At 46.2% G+C, this 18,934-nt stretch overlaps 2 protein-coding genes across 5 annotated transcripts in view; one reads left to right on the forward strand and one right to left on the reverse strand.

The window, feature by feature from the left end:
- Window positions 1-18,934, reverse strand: part of LOC130267623 (aldo-keto reductase family 1 member C1-like) — a 92,114-nt gene that overhangs the window by 13,114 nt on the left and 60,066 nt on the right. The window contains exon 9 of one of the 4 annotated variants that reach the window (XM_056517662.1): window positions 18,450-18,776. The exons of the other annotated variants lie outside the window; for them this stretch is intronic. Within the exon in view, the coding sequence (XP_056373637.1) occupies window positions 18,734-18,776 (43 nt within the window). The 3' untranslated portion in view covers window positions 18,450-18,733. Of the gene's footprint in view, window positions 1-18,449; window positions 18,777-18,934 lie in introns of those variants that run through there. 4 annotated transcript variants of the gene reach the window in all.
- LOC130267630 (rho crystallin-like) lies at window positions 1,407-15,253 on the forward strand. Its single transcript, XM_056517674.1, has 9 exons — window positions 1,407-1,500; window positions 5,430-5,597; window positions 7,286-7,402; window positions 9,061-9,138; window positions 9,636-9,758; window positions 11,167-11,276; window positions 11,351-11,516; window positions 13,414-13,496; window positions 15,055-15,253. The coding sequence occupies exons 1-9, from the start codon at window positions 1,414-1,416 to the stop codon at window positions 15,095-15,097; spliced, it is 975 nt and encodes a 324-aa protein (XP_056373649.1). The 5' UTR covers window positions 1,407-1,413; the 3' UTR covers window positions 15,098-15,253.

Genomic DNA, 18,934 nt, shown 5'->3' on the forward strand with positions numbered 1-18,934 from the left:
GGGCCTCTCGTCTATGGAGGGGCTCTGCCTTTAAAGTGCCTTAGCCTGTTGTCTCCCCCTGGTGGTGGGCTGATGCTGGCACATTAGTCTTTTTGTTTTGAGCAGTTGGTTTATGGTAATATAGGGCTTGCAGGCGCTGAACTTGAGCTTTAGGGGTTTGTTGTTTGGCTTATATTGTTATATGTATTTGTTATTGTATTTATTGTTGTAGTCTATTTGTATACTTATGTATTGTATATATTGTTAGTCTGTGTATATTTTATGTAATGTATATATTGTATATATTGTGTGATGCCACCTGGGGTTTGGGTTTAGTTTAGGTTGGGTGGTGGGTTAAAAAGGGGGGAGGGGGTTTGTATGGGACTTTTATATATACAGAAAATCCTGGACTGGTTCATGGACGTCTGGTAACATGTACTGGGGGCATGGGATGCGGGACCAGCTCAGGGCCCAAAAAAAAAAAAAAAAAATTAAAAAAAAAAAATTAAAAAATAAAAAAAAAAATTAAAAAAAATGTGGTGTTATTTTGTTTGTGTTGGTTTTTATTATTTTGTATATATTATTATTGTTGTTGTTGTTATTCTTTTTGGTATATTACTGGTATTGGGTTTTTGGTATTGCAACTGGGCCAGGAAATTCACATTTAGTATTAGTGTATATAGTTTATTAGTATGGTATGGGTATTATGGGTATTATAGGAATCTGTCTTTTGTAAATATTGTATATATTTGTTTGTGTGCAGGAATGAGTGTGGGGTGGACCGGTGTTGTATTTTATGCTATGGTGTTGGTTTTATGATCGTTATATTGATATGTTCTGTCGGATATGATATGTTTATGTTTTGTAATTTTTTTATTGTTATGTTTGAAATTTTAATAAAAGATCTACAGGATATAACTCTGGATCAGTACAGGATAAGTAATGTAATGTATGTACACAGTGACCCCACCAGCAGAATAGTGAGTGCAGTTCTTGAGTATAATAAAGCTAATATAAATGTATAAATGCTGTAGAGGTCAGAACCATTTTGGAAAGCTCCATGGAAGATTTAGTCAATGCTTTGTCATCCCAGCTCTGCAGAATGAATGTTTCGTCAGCAGTGAGGTCGGAGTGCAGCCTTATCTTTATGATCTCTTTCCATTGATGGTTTTATTATAATGAAGTCACTGAATTATCCCTTTTTTTTTATCTTCTTGCTCTAAATTCTTCACAAACAGAATAATCTAAGGGAAGTAAAGACCCTGAAAGCAGGGATTCTGTATTTTCTCATATACCTGTGTTAATATAAATAGTTGTTCATTTTTTTCCTCACTTTGCCCTTCAGCCTCTTATCTCGGCTCGCTGTAGGTAGCCACTCCCTGTGCTGATATTATATATATCCAGGTGAGGTGACGGCTCCACAACAGAGACAGCATGGCTCTCACCAAGGACACCCGCCTCACCCTGAGTGATGGGAACACCATACCCATCCTAGGACTGGGCACCTACGCCTCTCCTGATGTAAGTCCCTACTATCTTCTCCTATCGTAGCTGTTGTTCTCCATAGCTGGGGTAGATGTGATTTTCTGACACTTCACAAGAAGGTGACACAGGTGACCTCTATGATCTCCACCGATTTCCAGAACCAAAGGGCTCTATAGATGTGTGGTGGCCCAGTACGGGATGGTGTTGTGTTTCCTCGTACCTCTCCTGCTCTGTTGGGCAGAGTCTCTTCATGTCCCCAGGGCCCCCTTTATGTGTTATCCCCTGTATATATAACTTGTGATATTAATAATGTAATGTTTCTTTAATTGTTATACCATGTGATTGTTACCCAGGAGGCACTAGTGACCAGGTGACCCCCCAAGTTACCTATGGGCTCCTGGCACAGCCCCCCTATACAACCAGGGGAGGGACTGTAATCTCTCTCTCTTAGTTCCTGAGGTCCAGTGAAGTCATCTCGGTGTGTGTGTCCGGATCATTGGAGGCCTCAAGCCTATAGTCTGCAGCCACCTGTCAATTGCAAGTACGCCAAAGTCCTCTAATTGTCAGTCATCAAGTCAGTCAAGTCCACCTTATAGTCACCGTGGCCTGCACCAAAGTCAGTCTAACTACTGCAAGTCCCAGCAAGCCTGCGAGGTCCTCCTGTGACACTGGTCACGTTATCCAATCTGATCTGTCTAGGGTTATGCAGATCGCAAATGCTCTAAGGCTGCATTCACATTACGTTTAGGCACTACAGCTGTCGGATCCGGCTGGGAAATTTCAAAACCGGGAGCTCCTGTATCCCAGCTGGACCGAGGCCAAAACCCATTCAGATAGTGACTCCAGTCGGCTCATTTTTGCCCCATAATCCTGTTTTGTGACCCGATCTAAAACCGTGGCATACAGGGCAAATATGATACAGGGCAAAAATGAGCCGACCGGAGTCACTATCTAACCCGGCAGCTGTAGTGCCTAAACGTAATGAGAATGCAGCCTAAGATATCCATCAGCCAGATACTCATTCAACCAACAACTACCTTTCATGATCCACCAATACACAATGTTTTCTGAATAGGGTAAAGGGGAGGAATCAGCTGCTAGATTCCTCTGGCGATGACTTCTCACCCCAAGAACTAATGGTTTGGGTAGTTGAAACCCAACTTGCGTGATCCTTCACTCCCCTAACATCGGCCATCAGGGAGAGTCAGGAGGTCACAATAGATGGTTGGCCGGTCAGGGCCAACGGGTTCAGCCAACACATGTCCAATGTGTACAGTCAGCTTTATCCTGCTTTCTATTAGATCACGTGTTCTCCCAGCATTCTTCTCTCTCTCTCTCTCACATGCTACATTTGAAGCCCAATACATCAGTACAACATAATCATTGGCTTCGATGGCATGGTTTGGAGCCTTCTGCAGTAAAGGGGTTCTCTGTCGCTAGACATGTTGTCCCCTATCCAAAAGATAGGTCGTGGGGGTCCGGCCGCTGAGGACAACCGCAATCCCTGTAGCGGCACCCCAGTAATCCGGTGCATGGAGGGAACTCTGCTACGTGGCGGATGACTGGCAAACACAGCCATCATGTCTCCTCCCATAGACATGAATGGAGGGGGCGTGGTGTGACGTCATGATCACAGAAGCCCCAGGCTTCCGTGAACGTAACACCGCAGCATCGGCCCGGAGTTCCTATCCTTCGGATAGGCGATAACATGTCTAGGGGCGGAGTACCCTTTTAAGTTCCCATTTCGAAACACAGCTCTTACTTTGGGAAAGTTTAGTACCAGTGAGCGCCTCATGTCGGGAGATGCTGTTCCAGTCCGATTGCTTTAATGGCAAAGCACTATACGGCGCGATCTGACATTAGAGATGACCATGCGCTCTTACGTTCTTCAGTACCGTCAATGGATGGGAGTCTGTCGAAATGTCATGCGCTGTACTACCCCTGTACAGTCTCTTCGTCCTGTTTTACAAATCTAATGCAAAAACCTTTTGATATGTTGTAGAGATGTTTTATAACCTTTAATCGGTTGGGGTGTTTACGATAGCGGGCCGGGAGAAGAGTGCGCTTAGCGCGTTCACTCCCGGCTCTGTGTCACGTAACCAAGACTTGTCTATAGGGTAGGGTCACCAGTAATGGATCTGCAGCATATTATACACTGCGGATCTGCCGATGGACGACCCTAGAGTGTGCCTGTGTTTTCTGCTCATAGACATGCAAGTCGCCATGCGCATGCGCATTGTATTCGCAGACATCGTGGTTGCTCCTCCTGCTCCCTGACCTAGGCTAAAAGTGGCTGCGATGTCTGATCACACTGCGCATGCGCGCTGCAACTCACCAGTCCCTGTGTGTCTGCTCGTAGTGACGGATTGCTGCTACGAGCAGACAACGCAGGCAGAGGCAGGAGGCACATTCTAGGGTTGGTCATCGGTGGATCCACTGTGCAAAATACGCTGCGGATCCGTTATGTGTGACCCTACCCATAATGTACGTCTATGGGGCTGTCCTGGGCACCTAGACATAAAATAATAAAAAAAAAAAAACGCACAGCCGCGCTCAGTCTCCTCATCGATTGGGGTCTGAATTCTCCCCTGGGACATGTCAAAAGCTTTCTGAACATTTTGTCCAGAACGCTCGGTGCCAGAGGCCGTAATCTTGACGTCACCGCTACGGCCCCTCGTGATGTCATGCCATGCCCCCTCCCTTCATGTCTATGGGAAGGGGCATGTTGACCGACACACCCCTTCCCATAGACATGAATAGAGGGGGCGTGACGTGACATCACGAGGGGCCGTGGCTGTGATGTCACAACCACTGCCGCAGGAACCCGGCATTTGTTTAGAACGTTGGGTTCTGCGGGAGATGGCGAGGGGCCTCAGCAGCGGGACACCCGCGATCAGACATCTTATTCCCTATCCTCTGGATAGGGGATAATATGTCTAGCAGCGGTGTACCCCTTTAATATCTTCCGTCCCATGCAAGATTGTGAATTCAAATAGAGAAACAAAACAGTCATGATCCTCGGCTTCTCAGCAAAATTGATTAAACTAACAGGTTGTACGTAGCGGGTCCCTAACATCCCTAGCATGAAATGGCGCAGCACTGAGCAGCGCTGCAACATAAGTGCCCACAGGATGAACAACCCACTGGCAGGGCAGCCCCAATGCCACCCAAAGAGACTCTGGGCCGCGCCACTCTACAGACACGGCGCCACCAATGGCCGCCGGAGAGCAGAGCACCAGTGTGAACAGGTGACAAAACACACATATTATGTACTCCCAGTCAAATACTGAGAGACTGCCAGAAAGAATAGGGCCCTTTGCAGTTTCCTGAAAATTTAAATGGGTACTCCACTGCCAGACATCTTATCCCCTATCCAAAGGATAGGGGATAAGATGTCTGATTGCGGGGGTCCCGCTGCTGGGGCCCCCCGCATTCTCCCACAGCACTTGGCGTTCTAAACAAATGTCAGGTTCCTGTGGCAGTGGTTGTCCCATTCCATAGGCATGAATGGAGGGAGCGCCGCGTGACGTCACAAGGGGGCGTGACCGTGAAGTCATGATCACGACCTCCTACTCTGAGCATTCTGAACAAAATGTTCAGAACTCCGGAGGACTGGACTACCCCTTTAAATAGGCCTGGGCTGAGGGGGAGGGGCAGAGTGCTGACCAAGTGGAATCAAAACAGAGGGGATAGACATCACAATGTAAATTCAAATAGAGACAGACATGGTCACACATATACAACTTGCAGTGATCACAATGGTGCGGTGCGGCGGCCATTGCTGCCGTGGCGCTGTTTCTGTGGGTGGCGTCTAGCAGGCTTGGACTCATTACTTACGACATCGGCATGTAGCCAAGTGATGAAACCTATGTCAACCCCAATGTGACACCTCTGACATTTGTTTCTTTGCGTTCGTTTCTTACGTTTTTTTTTATTGTCATTTTTAATTTTCCTTTTTTGTTTAGGTCCCAAAAAGTCTCGGGGAAGAGGCCACAAAAATTGCCATCGATCTGGGCTACAGGCACATTGACTGCGCTTATATCTACGGCAATGAAGTCCAGGTTGGCAACGCCATCCGTGCCAAGATCGCTGATGGCACAGTCAAGAGGGAGGACATATTCTATACGGGGAAGGTAACGTGTGTTTTTGTTGTTTTTCAGACTTAACAAGTTCCGTGGGATGGAACCAGACGGACTAGACCTCACTCCACCCTACACATCAGTCAGCCTTGGGGTGCCATGTGGTTCTTGTCTAGATTGGCTTCTGCCCTGAGATACATGTGGTGTCATACATGCAGTAAAATCCTTGAACATGAGACGTCTCACACAGTCCTCAGTGGGCACTTCCCTCAGCACTGTCAAAAGACCCTCTGTCCATTTTAGGAACTGCCCAGAGTAGAAGCAAATCCCCATGGCAAACCTCTCCTGCTCTGGACAGTTCCTGACATGGACAGAGGTGTCAGCAGAGATCACTCTGGTTAGACTGGAAAGAACTAGATAACTTCCTCTGGAGTAAACAGCAGCTGATAAGTACTGGAAGGATAAAGATTTTTTAATAGAAGTAATTTTCAGATCTGTTTAACTTTCTCGAACAAGTTGATTTAAAAAAAAAATAATGTTCTCCACCGGAGTACCCCTTTAAGGATGCCCCAATAGCTCCCCCCAGCCCTCAGCAGGCTATGCTGGAAGTTGTAGTTTTGCAACACCTGGAGGCACCCTGGTTGGGAAACACTGTCTAAACAGCTTTCAACATCTCTCAGAAGTCCTCGGCAAATCCCCGGCTAAGCTTGGGTCCCCGCTCAGCCAATGATTTGCTGGGCAGGCCGTCACTAAAGCCCGTCTCCTCGGGTGGGGGCCGGAGTGCGAGGGGTGAGTAGCCGACTCCCCTACAGCAGAAAGGGAATACGTTTATTTTCCCAGAGTACCCCTTTAAAGAGAACCTGTCATGAAACCATATTTTGTAAACTAACTCAGATTATATTTCCTAACACCCCTCCTGCCCTTAAAATTTTTTTTCCGGGTTTTAAAAAACTGTGTATCATACCTTTCCCCTTGATCGCATTGAGTGAGCTCCTGGCAGAAGAAAGTGGGTGATCCCCAACAGGAGCGATGTCACTGAAGCCTGCGAGAGCTGTGCCCGTCATGCCCCGCACAAACTTCCTGAGTTTGGTCTCCTGCCAGGCCAGGAGGAGACCAAACAAACTGTTTGACTTGTGCAGTGAACATAACAGAGCCACCTAGTGGCAGCAGCACACATTACTACTGTAAAATAAAGCATAGGAACCTGGAAGTAAATCAGACATATGTGCTATGGGAGCATCCAGAGAAGCAGCATGGAGATCACCACAAGCCAGGGAGTGAAGTGCGCTACTGTGCGCTTCTCCTTTTTGTTCTCCTGATCGGTGGGATCCTCAGCATCGAGACCCCGACTGATCAAAACTCACGTGTGACACCTCAAATGTTTTTCTAACAGGAATTACAGGAACTTCTGATCAGATGAACGTCCTGATTATTTTTAAATAAATAAATATTATTATTATTAATAATAATAATAATAATAATAATAATAAAAAAAAAATTTTTTATTACAATTTATGCAAACGAGCCTGATGAATATAAATGCGCCTATTATGATAGGATAGGGGTATAGTCCTAGGGAACTTCATTCTGTAAAAATATAATTATATAATTTAGTTTTTACATAATTTTTTTTTTTTATCATTTATTTGTTCATTTTTATGTCCTTTTTTTTTTTATAGAATTTATTCATTTATTTTTATTTATTATTAATTTACTCTTCTTTATTTATTTTTTCTATTTAGCTGTGGTGTTCATTTTTTTCTCCTGAACTTGTCCGCAAAGGTCTAGAAAAGTCTCTGCAGGACCTTCAGCTGGATTACCTGGACCTGTTTATAATGCACTGGCCTTTCTCCCTAAAGGTAAGTGATTGTCTGGACCGGTCAGGACCTGAGCGCCTGAGTCTCCAACTTTGACCTCTCTGCTACTCAGGGTCTATTCACTCAGCAAAATTTCCGCTTGCGAATTCCGCCTCAAATTAAAGCCCATAGACTTCTATGGGATTCCGCACTCCCATTCACACTTCTGAATTTCCGCTTGCTTTCGCAAGCGGAAATTCAGAAGTGTGAATGGGAGTGCGGTATCCCATAGAAGTCTATGGGCTTTAATGAGAGGCGGAATTCCGCAAGCGGAAATTCAGAAGTGTGAATGGGAGTGCGGTATCCCATAGAAGTCTATGGGCTTTAATGAGAGGCGGAATTCCGCAAGCGGAAATTCAGAAGTGTGAATGGGAGTGCGGTATCCCATAGAAGTTTATGGGCTTTAATGAGAGGCGGAATTCCGCAAGCGGAAATTCAGAAGTGTGAATGGGAGTGCGGAATCCCATAGAAGTCTATGGGCTTTAAGCTTTGTCTTACTTAGAAATTTGTCTACATCTGAGCTACTTTGCGATAAGAACGTGCACCCAGGAAAACAGGGGTAAAAAGAACTTGATATACACAAACAATGAGAAATCCCTCCCCCTAAGTCTTGTTAAATGTGTAGCATTATTTCTAGCATACTGCCCAGAATGCCGTTATGTAACAAAAAAAACAAAAAACTCCCTCTGCTCCCCCGAGGCCCTTGGTAGCCTCTTGTGGTCAGGTCAGGTTTTGCCTATGGGCAACATAGGCAGCCTCCTAGAGTGCCCTTTTGAATGGGGCATCCCTCTACCCGCTGCAAGAAAGCTACTAGCCAGCCAGCATCCAAAGCACCCGCCGCTCATCAGAAGCACCCGTCCAACCAGCACCGTTGTACCCCCCCCCCCCTGATGCCATTGTCCACCTCCAAGGCCACCTCCAAGGCCAGACAGGCAGATCATCCTGACATCGAGCGCGCCTCCATACATCCGCCCCATGAGGAGGAGGTTTGTTACAAAGCGTCACCCCAGTAGTAAGGTGGGGAGTGTCAGAGGGGGAAGCCAATGGGCATGGTCAAGGGACGGCAAAATTAGCTGTCCCCCAGGGTGGAAAAAATCCTTGCACCAGCCCTGCTTGTGGTCGACTTGTCACATTGCGGCTCACAACGGCCACAATAATGTCCCACCTCAGCCTGTGATGTATTCCCCTCAGCACCGGACGGTAGACCGCTCAGCCAATCATCGACCGAGGCGGGACATCACTGCGGCTGGCGATTAACTGAGCTGCAGTGTGACAAGTCGGCCACAAGAGGCAGGAGGAGGATCACTGCTGAGGCGGGGATCGGGATAGCAGAGGAATTGGGGGAGCAGAGGAAGGTGAGTACAGTATTTTTTTTACATTCAGGCATTCTGGGCAGTATGCTAAAAAAGAAAGCTGTATCCCGGAGTACCCCTTTAAAATAAGAGTTTTTCAATCGACTTTTACAACTCACATTTGAAATATAGTACATACACTTACAAATATATATATATATTTCAATCTGATGCAAAGATTTTAGTCACCGTATAAACCTCTTTATTGACAGAAGTGAAATAGTGACACCTATAGGTAACAAAAGGAAAAGCAGGTGAATCACATGACACAAAGGAACGTCAACCATGCATTATGTTTGTGTTTTTCAGCCCGCAGGAGCCGAGGAACCCAGCAAATCAGATAAACCCTTTGTGTATGATGATGTGGACTTCTGTGCCACTTGGGAGGTGAGGTATTGAATTGGAATTCTGGGCATTATACACCTTTATTTTAGTTTATCAATGTTAATTAATGTTCTGATTAATGTCCCCTCCTTGTTGGGAACTGCGCCACTCTTGTCCATGTGTGGCTGTGTCTAGTATTGCAGTTATGTGTCATTCAAGTAAATACCTGACACAGCCCAGAAGACTTTTATTGGCCATAGAAAGGAAACACATGTATGTCAAATGCCAGGAAGGAGTTAATTTTATCTTTATATTGGTCAGTACCTTTGTCCGAACAGAGCTCTAAATTCTCTGTATTCAGTCAGGCTGAAGCTGCATACAGAGTTATTATGAAGATCAATGCATAACCAGTATTCAGTAAGCTCTTTAGCTCCCCCTAATGGTGGCTACATCTAGCAGTGTCTGTCAGTCTGGTGTATGTTTATACCTTGGTTCAATGAGAATTAAGGACATCCACATATCAACCCACGTTCACCATGTGACCTCTAATCCGACTATAGGCTCTAGAGGCGTGCAAGGACGCAGGACTGGTGAAGTCCATCGGAGTTTCGAACTTTAACAAAAGGCAACTGGAACGTCTCCTGAGCAAACCGGGACTGAAGTACAAACCAGTCTGTAACCAGGTATGACCACAGGGAGGAGTCACAAGGTCCTAGAACTAGGACACACTGACACTTGGGGGTACAGAACAATGACTCTATACTTGTGTACTCAGCCGCCATACACTTATATGTATAGTATCTATATGGAGGGCTCTGTATACAGTCACACACATGGGACCCCACTACTGCAAGGAAATAGTCTATCTATATATGTATATAAAAAAGCTCTATACAGGTACGCCCCGCAGCTGCCATGAACGTGTGTACAGTATATAGACGGCTCCGTAAAAAGTATGTTTTCACCCAGGACCCCCTATGGCAGGGGGCTGTCACGTACCCTCCCATAGACTTGCATTAAGGGGGCAGGGCATGATGTCATGAGGGGGCGTGGCTATGACGTCACAAGCTCCTGGCGCCATTCTGAACAGTTTGTTCCAAACGCTGAGCAGCGGAGTACCCCTTTAAGGCTGGCCACCTCCGAGGTTAAGCCTGTCTACTGACATGAGATTTAACATACTCTGTTAGTAAAAAGGAGTCCACCATAACTTACCTGCAACTTCCACCTGACTCCTGAACCGCCAAACCAAAGCCATGACAGTGCATAAAATAAGACATTTATTGTTCATTTCTTAAAGGACAAGTCTCATGCCAGACATTACAGGAAAACGTATCCCCTATCCGCAGGATAGGGGATAAGTTTTAGATCGTGGGGGGTCCAAGAGCTGTGGCCCTCCCGCGATCGTCTGTACGGAGCCGAAAATTGCCGAGATATATGCAGGGGGTGTGGCAGCCCCCGCTTCGGGCTCTGTGGGAGAGTCGGGCTCCGTACAGACAATGGCGCGGGGGCCACAGTGCTTGTTCCCCCCCGTGATCTAAAACTTATCCCCTATCAATGTGATGAATTGTTAGTGTAGCATGTGGTATAGCGTATAGCTAAGGGAACCTGTGCTATATATTGTACTGTCATATTGTACCGTCGTATCCTGTTATCATCCATTTTAGGCTGGGAAGATTAGGCAGGGGTGTGGGATCTATGGAGGTAGGGAGGCACGGATCACAGGGCCAAACTACCCCGCAAACATGTGGGGAGGTAGGGGAAGTAGAGGGGCGTTCGTCCTCTTCTTCATCCACGTCCGGACTGTCCAAGATGGAATGGTCTCCCCGATCACAGACTGTAATGTGATGTTTTTTTTAGTGAGTGATGGAGCGGAGTGTTAGTGTAGCATGTGGTATAGTGTCCATCTAAGACAAGTGAACCTGTTAATGATCAATAAAGCTCTTTCAATACCTTTAGGGTGGGAAGATGCCGACTGTAGAATTCTTCAATTGGACAGTACTGATAACTTCACCCATGTATGACCGGTGCTGGTAACCAGTCATATTGACATTCCAAAGTCCAATACCTATAATCTTGTCTTTTGGATGACAGGTGGAGTGTCATGTATATCTGAGTCAGAGCAAACTGCAGGCGTATTGTAAGACCAAGGATATCGTGCTGGTGGCATACAGCGTGCTGGGGTCACATAGAGACAAGAATTGGTAGGTATTATGGAGCACAGATCATCTCTTTATATAGTCATTTATGTGGTAACTAACGTTGATGTCACCTTTAGGGTGGACCTGAGCCTCCCTGTGCTGCTTGAAGATCCAGTCCTGGCCAATGTAGCGGCAAAGTACAACCGTTCTCCAGCAGAGGTCGCTATGCGCTTCATCCTCCAGAAGGGAATTGTGGTGTTAGCCAAAAGTTTCTCTGCAGCCCGGCTTAAGCAAAACCTTGGGGTAACTACATGGTCTTATGTACTTGTTTACCTGCTGTATTGTCAGAGGATATATACAGAATATAAAAGAAGATGACTGAGAACACTCATGGTTTTTCAGTGACCTTTGGAGCAGACACGTGATGCTGATGCTCAGCAGTCAGCTTTTCTGTGTAAACTGGGACAGAGTCTGCAGAATCATTTTATTATCATTACAGGCTGGGATCATCTACGTCATCTCACCATTAGAGGGCTCGGTCAAAAAGTAATCTCATTACTATTAGAGGGCGGGGTCAGCAGAAATGCCTCATTATCAGAGGAATGGGGCAGCAGAGTCATCTTATTATTATTAGAGGGCCGGGTCATCTTATTATTATTAGAGGGTGGGCCAGCAGAGTCATCTAATTATCTCTAGAATGTAGGGTCAACAAAGTTATCCCATTATCATTAGAGGGCGGGGTCAGCAGAGTAATCTCATTATCATTAGAGGGCGGGTTCAGCAGAGTCCTCTCATTATCATTAGAGGGCGGGTTCAGCAGAGTCCTCTCATTATCATTAGAGGGCGGGTTCAGCAGAGTCATCTCATTATCATTAGAGGGCGGGTTCAGCAGAGTCATCTCATTATCATTAGAGGGCGGGTTCAGCAGAGTCATCTCATTATCATTAGAGGGAGGGATGAGCAGTCATTTCATTATAATTAGATGGCGGGGTCAATAGAGTCATCTAATTATTATTGAATGGTTTAGGTCAGAGAAGTCAATACATTATCATTAGAGGGCGGGTTCTGCAGAGTTATCTCATTATCATAAGAGGACAGCATCAGCAGAGTCATCTCATTATCATTAGAAGGCGGAGTCAGCAGAGTCATCTCATTATCATTAGAAGGCGGAGTCAGCAGAGTCATCTCATTATCATTAGAGGGTGGGGTCAGCAGAGTCCTCTCATTATCATTACAGGGAGGGGTCAGCAGAGTCATCTCATTATCATTAGAGTGCGGGGTCTGCAGAGTCTCTCCTTATCATTAGGAGGCGGAGTCAGCAGTCATCTCATTATCATTAGGGGGAGGGGTTAGCAGAGTCATCTCATTATCATTAGAGGGGGGTCAGCAGAGTCTCTCCTTATCATTAGGAGGCGGAGTCAGCAGTCATCTCATTATCATTAGGGGAGGGCAGCAGAGTCATCTCATTATCATTAGACGGAGGGGTCAGCAGAGTCATCTTATCATTAGAAGGCGGAGTCAGCAGAGTCATCTCATTATCATTAGAGGGGGGTCAGCAGAGTCATCTCATTATCATTTGAGGGAGGGGACAGCAAAGTCATCTTATTATCATTAGAAGGTGGAGTCAGCAGAGTCATCTTATTATCATTAGAAGGTGGAGTCAGCAGAGTCATCTCATTATCATTAGAGGGAGGGGTCAGCAGAGTCATCTCATTATCATTAGAAGGCAGAGTCAGCAGAGTCATCTCATTATCATTTGAGGGAGGGGACAGCAAAGTCATCTTATTATCATTAGAAGGTGGAGTCAGCAGAGTCATCTTATTATCATTAGAAGGTGGAGTCAGCAGAGTCATCTCATTATCATTAGAGGGAGGGGTCAGCAGAGTCATCTCATTACCATTAGAAGGCAGAGTCAGCAGAGTCATCTCATAGTCTCTAGAGTACGGGGTCAATGAAGTTATCTCATTATCATAAGAGGGTGGGGTCAGCATCCTATTTTGGAGGGGTCTAAACTCCATCTTATCCTCCATATATATCAGTCTATAAACACATTTCTGTCCATTACCCCCATCCATTGTCTTTGCCATGAAGCTTCTCCACACACTGCTCCACTCTATGTACAGATAATACAAAAAGTAAACGAGTGTCTCCAAACTAAATTGCTGCGATTATTATTAATGTGGCGTCTTCTCTTTTTCAGATGTTTGATTTTGAGCTGAAGGCCGAAGATATAAAAACTCTAGAAGGACTGGATAAAAACTTGCATTATGGACCTTTTAAGGAGTAAGTGAGCTCTACGGGTCTATTCACACTGCAGAATTTCTGATTGCGGAATTCCGCCTCAAATTAAAGCCCATAGACTTCTATGGGATTCCGCATTCCCATTCACACTTCTGAATTTCCGCTTGCGGAATTCTGCCTCAAATTAAAGCCCATAGACTTCTATGGGATTCCGCATTCCCATTCACACTTCTGAATTTCCGCTTGCGGAATTCCGCCTCAAATTAAAGCCCATAGACTTCTATGGGATTCCGCACTCCCATTCACACTTCTGAATTTCCGCTTGCGGAATTCTGCCTCAAATGAAAGCCCATAGACTTCTATGGGATTCCGCACTCCCATTCACACTTCTGAATTTCCGCTTGCGGAATTCTGCCTCAAATTAAAGCCCATAGACTTCTATGGGATTCCGCATTCCCATTCACACTTCTGAATTTCCGCTTGCGGAATTCCGCCTCAAATTAAAGCCCATAGACTTCTATGGGATTCCGCACTCCCATTCACACTTCTGAATTTCCGCTTGCGGAATTCTGCCTCAAATGAAAGCCCATAGACTTCTATGGGATTCCGCACTCCCATTCACACTTCTGAATTTCCGCTTGCGGAATTCCGCCTCGAATTAAAGCCCATAGACTTCTATGGGATTCCGCACTCCCATTCACACTTCTGAATTTCCGCTTGCGGAATTCTGCCTCAAATTAAAGCCCATAGACTTCTATGGGATTCTGCACTCCCATTCACACTTCTGAATTTCCGCTTGCGGAATTCTGCCTCGAATTAAAGCCCATAGACTTCTATGGGATTCCGCACTCCCATTCACACTTCTGAATTTCCGCTTGCGGAATTCTGCCTCAAATTAAAGCCCATAGACTTCTATGGGATTCCGCACTCCCATTCACACTTCTGAATTTCCGCTTGCGGAATTCTGCCTCGAATTAAAGCCCATAGACTTCTATGGGATTCCGCACTCCCATTCACACTTCTGAATTTCCGCTTGCGGAAATTCAGAAGTGTGAATGGGAGTGTGGAATCCCATAGAAGTCTATGGGCTTTAATTCGAGGCGGAATTCCGCAAGCGGAAATTCTGCCATGCGAATGGACCCTAAGGCTAGGTTCACTCTACAGAATCTACGGGAAGAAAATTTCCGCCCGGAGATTCCGAGTGCGGCCAGTGCTGACTGAATCAGTCGGTGCTAGGACCGCGCGGACACTGCAGTCTCCATTAGACTGCAATGTGTTCCGCGAGTATTTCCGCCTGAAGAATGAGCAACGCCATTCTTCAGGCGGAAATTTCCAAGCGGATTTTCCGTTCACAAATTCCGCTTCACAAATTCCGAAGTGTGAATTTGTGAACGGAAACCCATTCACTATACTATACATCTTAGCAAGCGGAATTTCTGCCGTTAATTTCCAAACGGAATTGCAGGCGGAAATTCCGTAGTGGGAACCTAGCCTAAAAGTTATTTCAGAGAGCAGTCGTAGTCATAGACCTGTGTCAGCGCTATATTTATTTAATGTTTTTTAAGAATTATTATTATTATTTATTTATTTTTTATTCCAGAATGAAGCAGCACCCTGAATATCCTTTCCATGATGAATATTAAGTATCTGTCTCTTTAGAGGGTAGAAGATGCGACTATTCCTTTTCATTATTTCCATTACTTTTGACTTTTTATACGTACAGAGCGTGCAGTCATATGTAAGAAAGTATGACGAATATTTAAAATAAAATAAAAAAATAAACAACTAATAAAGCATAAATGGAGTAAACCTTTGTTTTTGTGTTTCTTACTGGAGAAAAAGATAAAAGTTTAGATTCCATTTTATTTCGAATGTTACATTGACTTCTATAAGAAAATTACTATTTATGGCCCATAGGGGGAGCTTTATCAAAACCTGTGCAGAGGGGAAGTTGCCCAGTTGCCCATAGCTACCAATCAGATCGCTTCTTTCATTTTGTTAATAATGAAAGAAGCTGGTTGATTGGTTGCTATGGGCAACTAGACAGGTTTTGATAAATTTCCCCCATAATGCTTACAGAAATATCTACTCTGATTATACTCACTAATTCGACTTTCTCCATAGATTACATCACACATTTATATTCCGTTAATACCCATGGGGGTCATAATGCCCTTTTAACATGGGCCTGGGAATGCTCATTTAGCTGTTCGTTGGCTCGTGTAAAAGGACCTTTAGGAGTAGTTAAAGGGGTACTCTGCCCCTAGACATCTTATCCCCTATCCAAAGGATAGGGGATAAGATGTCTGATCGCGGGGGACCCCACGATCTCGGCTGTGGCACCCCAGACATCCAGTGCAGGAAGCGAACTTCACTCCGAGCAGGATGACTGGCAATGCGGGGCGGAGACTCGTGACGTCACGGTCACGCCCCCTCAATGCAAGTCCATTGAGGGGGTGTGTTCGTGACATCACGAGCAGGGCGGGACCTTGAAGTCACTAGCCTCTGACTCTGCACCCAACGCTCTAGACGAACGCTGTGTGCAGCAGGGAGATCCCCCCCCCCCCCCCACTGGGGACCCTCTCATTCAGTCATCTTATCCCCTATCCTTTGACTGGGGGGATGGCAGTGATTCCCACCCGATGTGCGAGGACCCACCAGTGATGCCTTGGCAGTCTGATGGGGAAAATGGCCACAGGACACCCTAGACCCCCTGCGGTAGGGAAGGTAGAAAACCATCGCATGTCCTCTAGTGGCTGCAGAATGAAGCTTGGAAACACACCAATGACTACAGGGGGGGGGGGGGGGGGATTCAAGGTGAATATGTTTTTTATATCTACTTTGGAAGGTGGGGGGGGGTATTTCTACATGGAGATAGCTACCTACTGGGGAAAGCTTACTATGGGGGGCTTATATACAGGGAGAAAGCTACCTACAGGGGGCATGCTAACTACATGGGGGGCTATATACAGGGAGAAAGCTGCCTACAGGCACAAACTACCTACGGGGGGGGGCTCTACCAAGCTAACATCAAGGAATCCTAAAGGAACTGTTACGCCGAGCGCTCCGGGTCCCTGCTCCTCCCCGGAGCGCTCGCGGCGTTCTCCTCTCTGCAGCTCCCCGGTCAGACCCGCTGACCGGGAGCGCTGCTCTGACATTCACGATGGGGATGCAATTCGCATAGCGGGACGCGCCCGCTCGCGAATTGCATCCCAAGCCACTTACCCGTCCCGGTCCCCGGCTGTCACGTTCTGGCGCACGCGGCTCCGCTCTCTAGGGCGCGCGCGCGCCAGCTCTCTAAGATTTAAAGGGCCAGTGCACCAATGAGTGGTGCCTGGCCCAATCAGCATAATTAGCTTCCACCTGCTTCCTGTCTATATAACCTCACTTCCCCTTCACTTCCTGGCCGGATCTTGTTGCCTTGTGCCAGTGAAAGCGTTTAGTGTTGTCCAAAGCCTGTGTTCCAGACCTCCTGCCGTCGCCCCTGACTACCATCCTTGCTGCCTGCCCTGACCTTCTGCTACGTCCGACCTTGCTCTTGCCTCATCCCTTGTACCGCGCCTGTCTCAGCAGTCAGAGAGGTTGAGGCGTTGCCGGTGGATACGACCTGGTTGCTACCGCCGCTGCAAGACCATCCCGCTTTGCGGCGGGCTCTGGTGAATACCAGTAGCAACTTAGAACCGGTCCACCGACACGGTCCACGCCAATCCCTCTCTGACACAGAGGATCCACCTCCAACTTGCCGAATCATAACAGGAACAAATTACCTATGGGGGAGGGGGTCTAACACATAGGGGGCAAACTACCTACATGGGCAACCTACATCAGATGGTAAACTACCAACAGGGGTAAAAATTATATACCGTGAAAAGGTCGGGAAACACTGCCCTATGGTGTACATGATATAGGGCCTAAAAAGAGTTGTGCTTTATGGTGCTTTATAAATCCTAATCTTAAAGTTAAGGTGGTCATACATTTTTTAACAGCTGTCAGCTGAACAGTCACACGCCAAAATTTCCCTGCAGAATTCCACAGCAGCAGAGTCCCATTGATTTCAAAGCGATTCTGCTGCGCTGTTCACATAGCAGAATTTCAAATTCCGGTGTCCGCAGGAAGAATGAACGTGCCCATTCTTTCTGCGGACTCCGCACATGATGCATTGCCGTATATGGGGGGAGGTAATGTCCGCACGCTCCGGCCGATGGCCACCCTTGGACGCTCCCGAATCTGAACCTACCCTTAGACTCCCTGATTCCTATGAGTCAAATCTTTATTCCGGTATTTAGATTTCTCCATCGCCAGTGTTATTTGGTTATTATACATATTTATGTACTGTACATACTGTAGATCTGGGGTCTTCCCTTATTACCCCACACAGTTACCATTATAGAGTCCGAAAAATTCTACCTTAATTGGATTGTACATTGTGTTTTCCCCTCCCCTCTAACTAGAACATTGCAGACAATTTTTTTTTTTATTAAATTACTTTGAGGCTACAAAATATTATGTTATTTTTTACATTTGTTTATTAAAATCTACAGATACACAGAAATAAATAGAAACACGTGAACATAGTGCTCTATAACATGCTGCCTTCAGATAGAGTTCCCCTTCAAATCTCTAAGAGCTGAATATAACCAAAAACATAAGATTTATCATTTTTTATTGCTTTTTTATTCTAGTAAATAAATCCTTGCCCTTTTTTATATTTAGGAGTCTAATGGGCGGTCCTACTTAGTGATATTAAAGGAGTACTCCGCCCATAGACATCTTAACATGTCTGATCGCGGGGGTCCCCAGGGACAGGGGATCTCCCAGGTGCCGCCCCGGAGGCTCATGACATTACGGTCACACCCCGCTCATGTCTATGGGAGGGGGCGTGTCAGATGACGCCCCTCACGCCCCTCCCATAGACTTGCATTGAGGGGGCGGCCACGCCCCCTCAATGCAAGTCTATGGGAGCGGAGTGACGGCTGTCATCCGACACGCCCCCTCCCATAGACATGAATGGAGGGGGTGCGGCGTGACATCATGGGAGGCGTGGCTGTGACGTCACGTTCACTGCTGCAGGAACCCGGGAGATCGAGAAGGGCCCCAGCAGCGGGACTCTCGGGTTCAGACATCTTATCCCTATCCTTTGGATAGGGGAGAAGATGTCTAGCAGCAGAGTTCCCCTTTAAAGAAGATTTATAGCAGTGAAGTCTTGCTGGAGCCTGGATAGGTAAAATATAAAAACGGGTATTTCCAGGACTTGCTTCTTTTTAGGTAAGATTGTTATCTCAATATTCATCATGGAAGGGACATTTTGGATGGTCCGACCATCTACGAAAAAGAAAAGAGACAAAAAGTTTGCGCTGTCATGATTAAAGTGAAATTGTCACTTCCAAAGACTTTTGACCTGTCAAAACCTTTCATCGGTGGGTTCAGACCCTCATAGATCGAAGGAACGAGCCTTTCTCCCTAATCTGTTTGCCTGGCGT

Source organism: Hyla sarda, chromosome 4, assembly GCF_029499605.1.
Source record: "Hyla sarda isolate aHylSar1 chromosome 4, aHylSar1.hap1, whole genome shotgun sequence".
Lineage (NCBI taxonomy): Eukaryota > Metazoa > Chordata > Amphibia > Anura > Hylidae > Hyla > Hyla sarda.